The 7,029-nt window shown below is 35.6% G+C and overlaps 1 protein-coding gene across 1 annotated transcript in view; it reads right to left on the reverse strand.

Annotated features, from left to right (window-relative positions):
• Window positions 1-2,457, reverse strand: part of lrp1ab (low density lipoprotein receptor-related protein 1Ab) — a 123,406-nt gene extending 120,949 nt beyond the window's left edge. Inside the window, exon 1 of the mRNA XM_077218756.1 lies at window positions 1,885-2,457. Coding sequence (XP_077074871.1) covers window positions 1,885-1,981 — 97 coding nt within the window. The 5' untranslated portion in view covers window positions 1,982-2,457. The remainder of the gene's footprint in view (window positions 1-1,884) is intronic.
• Window positions 2,458-7,029: the final 4,572 nt, after the last annotated feature.

Raw genomic sequence — 7,029 nt, forward strand, 5'->3', positions numbered from 1 at the left:
GTGTTACGGGTGTCATTTTTTTGTCCATACAATAAAATCAATGCACTCCAAAAACAACACTGAACATCACTGGCTTTCATATTGTAAATATTTAATGAGAATATTACACAAAGATAATAAAGTCAAATAGGCTTGGAATGACATGAGAATTAATATAAATATAAAAATTTTGGGTGAACTATCACTTTAATACAAATCAAAATAATTTTTTGCAGTTAAAATGCGATGTACTACCTAAATGATTTCTGATCAGGCCTACATATGCACTTATTTTTCTGCCATGAGCATTGCATTTAGATCTGCATAATTCAAAACGTGGGCCATTTGTAGGCCATCTTTCTGCGCCCTACTAAAAAGGATTGTTGCATAATTTATACAGATGTCACAGAAAACTATCTGGAGTATTTATTCAAAAGGCATCCGGTGTGCTTTGTAGACACCGCATTTATGTGGGACGTTATTGTTAACATCACAAACTATAAAACAAAAGCTATAAAAAGGAATAACTAGGTCAAGCTCTTTGGTATTTTAAAAACATTTAGCCCACTTAAAACACATAAAACTGCCTTGGAACAATCAGATGTATCAGACAAAGACAACCATACTATAATTTACCTTGGTGGTTCTCAACTGGTGGGTTACAACTCAAAGGGTCAGTGGTCTGACAGAAGGGAAAACAGAATGCTAGATGCAAATATTAAAATGTAACAAACCAAATAAAAGTGCACAGTCAATAGGCTTGTCAACATTAAAAAGGGAGGACAAACGCTACTCAAATCTTTTGTAGTTGATATCAAAATCAGTGTCCAATCATGTTTTATGGTGCAAAACATTTAACACAGATTTGTTTTGTGGCATGCTTTAATTCTTGAAAAAAAAATACTATTCAATAAAAATTACTAAGAAATATTCAATGGAAAAACATTAAATACAGGTTAATTTGCAGTATAAACATAGTTTGTACCATTTATTATTTAATAATAGCAACAACAAATTTTTTTAATTTTTGACAATAACAATATTTTGTTTTATTTTGTATAATAAATAAAAGTGTCAATGTCAAAATCTGGGTCCTGAAGCAAAACTATTTAAGTGTATACTCGGATTCAAATTACCTAAATAAACTAATTGTAGGTTACAAACCTGGGCTAAATATAGGAGTGCAAAAACATGAACTGATTTTAGATTCCTGATGGTATATATCTGTCTCAGATTATGGTGTTCGCGTCACGCAAAACAAACGCAAAAGAATCTTTTGTTGGCGATAACGAAGCACTGGTGCCTATCCGTGCACTTGAATAGACCGCTAAGAATGCGGGAATATGGAGCCTGTCCACTGCATGCAAATAGACCTGTGACGAGCCCCGCTTTCACTCATACTGTAACAATTCAAGCAAGCACGAGAATAACATTTGACAGGCGTTTGAATTCTTAAACGACTACAGCGAATGCACAGGCCTATTGAAGCTTTTTGCAATATAACTCAACTCCAACATCTCCGATATGTCCCCAATGGCACAAACGCGTTAAAAACCGGTCGATTTGTAGATTGTGTGCACAAATGCTGATAATGCGAATGTTTCATAATGAAAAAGCGCGAGTCTGGATGATGATAACAAGGACATATGTAGCAATCACAGCACAGGTGATAACAAAACTGTGCAAATACTTTACACGGCAAGGCTATTTATTTATTTATTTATTCAAAATCAATCCCCTAACCTGAAATGATCACATACTGCTGCCCACATAGTGGGTGTCGAAAGCAGCAGCCTGCACGTACTGTAGCTTGGTCACTATTACCAGGCCATGTCTGAAAACTTTAGAGACTGTCTTCCAGATGCATGCAGGGACAAAATAACACGTTTAAACGTGGTTACTCACCTTCAATGGCTCTGGTGGGATCTACAACCTCTATTGCAAAAACTACTCCCAGGTAGAGCAATCCAACAGCCAGCATGTTTGCATTGTAAGATGGCATTGCCTATGAAAATATCACAATTGTTCACGTAAAGCTGGATTCGAACACCTCATCCAAACCTCACAATTGTCCGCCGTGGTCTGTTGTTTCTTGCGCCCTCCGACACGCTAGAAAATGTAGCTGAGCAGACAATATGCACGGTAGAGAATGTATCATTAAAATATATATAAAGGCTTTTCCAGCCTAAAAAGGCGAGGTGTTGTACAATGGCACGGTCATGTATGTTGCTTACTGATTAACAGCATGCAAATAGAGGCTTATGGTGCCTTTTTTTAAAAGCCTTAAAATCAAAGCGGTCTTCTCTGTGATAAAATTATTCCTTTTGCAAAATCAGGATAATAAAAATACAAGATCGTCAGTTAGCGGTCCTCGCTGCAAAAATAAAATAAAAATGCTCCTCTCTTCTGTGCCCCACCGCTTCTGATGCTGGTGGTTACAATTTAAGTGAGGGGGGAAAGTGGAGCCTCTACTGGACTGCTGCATGACGTCACCCACCTCGACAGGAGTCCAAAAAACTCAAAGCCCTACGCGGCACTGGGGGCATGCGCATGCGCGGCTCAGTTTACAGATTACCATTTTTCCCCTCATTCGGTGGAAACTGATCCCGCCACTCAGCCATCTTGGCTCTTACTTCATGGCTCATAGTAATTCATTTGTATGCCTATTAATTGACTAGCCTATATGAAGAATTGTTTTTCGCTGAATACTTGTTGCAATGAAATAATGAAGTTTTAAAATTCACATGTGGTAATACATCTATTGCTTTAGTTTGTATTGTATGTTTTTCTTTAGCATCAATGATAAACATGATGGATGGATGAATGATATGATGGATGAAGAACACAACAAAGAGTAAAACCTACTAGGCTACTTATATATATAGTAATAAAAATAACAATAAACAACATTAAAACCAAAATTATTGTAGTTAGTTAGTTATTGACACCTGTGAAGTACGTTTAGTTGGCTAAAAATGTGCCTTTTTGTAATTTTGAAATGAATGCACCTTTTTTTTTAACAAGCTGATACATGACAAGAGGGGAGTTTCATTTTTAATGAAGTTTAGAAGTTGAAGTTTAATATCACAGTCCAATGAACAGAAACACGTAATTTCTGGAATTATCTAAAGCTCGGAAAATCCACCTCACTAACGGCAGGAAAAAGAGTCCTGAACTTTTGTTTCATACAGCCCAAACAAACAGATCAGGAAGGAGCTGTACAGTTATTGATCATGTTAAGACTGATATGTAATTTACATAGAGTAGCTGTGTAATTAAGTTTCGCTGTTTCTTTTTCTCTATTTCTTTGTTCATCTTCGGGTTCTTTTGTCTCTTTTCTTACAAAGATGACATGGGTCCATCTAGTGGTCAATATAAATTATCGCATTGCATGTTGGTAGTTGCCAACGGTACTGTTCTCAACTCTTCATTAATTTAAACTAGTAAAGACTTAATGAGTGAAATAAAACAGTTTTTCTAATTATATGGGGGGAAAATACATTTGTAAAATCAGTTCAAACAACACTAATCGTGATTGAAAGAGGGGAGTTTCCTTTTGTGGGTCTTTTTGTGCCTTCTTAAATTCACATGTCTTTTATCCAGGAGGAAGTTTAATGTCACAGTCCAAGGAACAGACAAACACATCTCTGGGATTATCTGAAGCTTGGAAAATCCGCCTCACTAACAGCAGGAAAAGGAGTCCTGAACTTTTGTTCCATACATCCCAGAAAAACAGCTAAGGTAATAGGCCTATGTCTCTGAATGTGCCATTTTCTTATTTTGTGTATATCTTGCACTCATTTATGCATGTACACTTTGAGCACCAACCAGAAACAGACAGACATAGGCTGCTGTATTGTAAATAGGCCTTAACTATGCTTGTACCTATTATAATATATTATATAAATTAAAATATGTTATATATAATAATGTGTAAGAAGTGGCCTGGGCTTTACAATATTTCAGCATGTTAAAGCATTTAAGGCACTTACATGTCGAAAGTATAAAAATAAAAAATGACAAATTGAATAATTATTAAATACTTTTAAAAATCTTAGTTCTCTCTCAACATTTGGAGGGTGGTGATCTTTTTCTGAAATATCAGAGATGTGCTTTAAAAATGTAAATAAAACAATTTACACTTTTTCCACGTTCCTCACAACAAAACTCATTCTTGTTATAAATAAATCTGATATACAATAAAATACAGTGTAGGCCTATATAAAAAAGTCTGTTAAAACAGCTGTTTTTTGTGTGGCAAGCTGATAGACTCCTATCCAAACAGTTATGTGACTCCTTGTGCAGTTAGTTGTTCCAAGTTGTTGTTGTTGTTGTTGTTGTTGTTGTTGTTGTTGTTATTGTTGTTGTTGTTGTTGTTGTTTTAAATTCTCTCTGAAATGTGTCACTTTGGTTTTAAGTGGCGTAGGTTGTAAATTCTACATTAAACATATAAAAGTTCTGATATGACATAAAAAACGAGCTGTTTTAACAGAGGTGTTTGTTATCCACTGTAAATATTAGATAGAAAAACTTAAACTTAAAAAAAATGTAAATGAAAATTAGAAATAATTCAACCTTAAAATAAGCTTAGCTGAAGTAAACTAAACTAAAACTGTAATAGGTATAAATTAAATTAAATTAAAATAAAATAAAAAAACAATAAATGATAAATGACAAAAGTTTTAATGAAACAAGGATGTCTAAAATGTAGGCTACATCTAATTCATGGAAATACTGAATAATGACCCCATTACATACAATGATTATTACATTCAAATATAATAACACTACTAACAATATGCCACTTGCCTCATTAACAAATAGACAAAAATATTAATATCCAACATAATACAGTATCATAGATCACTATTTTCCAGAGACACAAAACATAAAATATCTAATTTATTCCATCAAAGTGTCTTGGCCACTGGGTGGCACTACACACCAGCCTATATTCGTCTTACTCTTCTGCACATTTTCTACATTTTATTTTAGCGCTTTTTGTTTCACCCTCTAATAAATCCCACTGTTGAACTTGTACATTGAACAAGATACACAGCTCTTAAAGATTTTACAGCTCCCACTGAAGCGTAGCCTACTACTATTAAGTGTGCCCGGCTGTTGCTGACTTTAAGAAAAATCCTGTCAAAAGAAAAGTAGCTATACCTCCTTGCCAAACATGAATCATGACCAAGAATGATGCATGGAATACCGCTTATTTTTAAGGAAGGTCCAATAGATATAGATCAAATGATGTCATGTAACATACAGCCTGTGAATCACTGATAAATTCAGTTTGTATCCACCCTGATAGTTTCCTTGTATTGTTTGGAACACTGTACTTTCAATTAATTTTATTATTTTATACCAGTTTTAAATCTTGGTTGAATAACATTCATGTCTTTTAACATCTGAGAAGCCAAACAGTTATGGGAATCCTAAAAAAATTTTTTTTTTAAATAATTCTTCATCCGAATGACATCTGCAACTCATAGAGAGATCACGACAACAGACCGAGTCTCTGATGTGGGACGTCCATTCCAGTCGAGTCTTTTGGGAAGATGTGCAGCCGGCAGATGTTGTGGAAAAAGAACAGCATTCCGGCTATGTGGAGCATCTGGGAGTAGCATAGTCGGGATGTTTGTCTGTCCACGTGCCTCAACATGTATCTACCCTCATTCGCCATGCCTCACTGGAAGAAAGGCTTGGGGGTGGTGATAAAGCTCATTGTACATTGGGGTATAAATCCAACAAGCTCTTCCTCTGACACAGCATGACAACCATGCATGCTTAATGACCTCCTCCCCCCTAGGCATCTGTGACAATCTGTGCATTCAACTGTCTCTGAAACTCACCCAGTGCAAGATTTGCCTGCCAATTTGGGTAAAGCAACCTCTTTTTTTCAAGTGAGCCATTAGATTTGTCATCTTGAGCCACTATGAATCTGTGGTTTATTATGCCTTCCTATCAAAACATGTGGACTCATCCAAGAGACCATCATTAAAGGGAAAGTTCACACAAAATTCTGTCTTCATTTATTCAACCTCTTGTTTTCCAAACCTGATTTTTTTTCCCATACGAAGAAATATTAAGCAGGATGTCCATGCTGCTTTCTCCATAAATGCTAGTGAAGGAAAACTTACACAAATCCATAAACAAATACCCACAAAATATCGTAATACAGCTTCATATTCTTCTCATGACAGATATTGAAGTCATTATGCACAGAAAACCTTTCTCTCCGTTATAGCTCTGAAATCTTATTTGTGAGATTTGAATATACACATATTAAAATGTGGCATAGTGTAATTAAATTATGCTAGAATCAATAAAATATATGGTATCTCTGATGTCAAATCTGGTATAACACATTTTGACATGCTGTATTTGAAAACCATGAATCAGATTTATGAGCAAAATGCAGAAAACAAAGAGAGTCATGAATCAATAACGTCAATCAAACGTCAAACTTCAAATATGGCATTTCAGGATGAAATGGAAGTAGCGACTGATCTTTTTTTAACGGACATCCCATCAAATAGCAAAATGTGTAGGGCTGGGACTTGTTCCTATCCATCGGTTGTTGACTAGATTGTGAGATGTGGGCGTTGTGCAAAAATGATGCCAGCTTGTAGGGGCGGGTTTTCAGCGGACTAAATGATTGGAGGAGTCCTGTATACATCACCAGAGAGAAGTCTATCGTTTTCCCTGGGAAGATCCAGTTAGGACATTTTGATTAAAAATTACCAGCTCAAAAGCAATTTAAAACAATAAAACACGTGCATGGATGAATCATTCACAATAAAATCTATAACATGCATTTAGAAAATAGGGTGAATTATAATTTCTTGCCAACTTCAACTAAATTAAGTCATTAGCCTACTTAAAATACATTTGCTTTATTTCAGGCAATGGATGCACCTCACACTCAACAATTGACATGAAGATTGATGCGGATCAGTTAGCAGAACCGCTCCTAACTAGCAGTGGGGGAAAGAGATCTGTGTGTGTGTGTGTGTGTGTGGTGTACTGTGAGGCCTAGCATGTTCT

This window comes from Siphateles boraxobius, unplaced genomic scaffold (assembly GCF_051911475.1).
Source record: "Siphateles boraxobius isolate OS27281-9 unplaced genomic scaffold, OSU_SipBor_1 77, whole genome shotgun sequence".
In the NCBI taxonomy this organism is placed as follows: domain Eukaryota; kingdom Metazoa; phylum Chordata; class Actinopteri; order Cypriniformes; family Leuciscidae; genus Siphateles; species Siphateles boraxobius.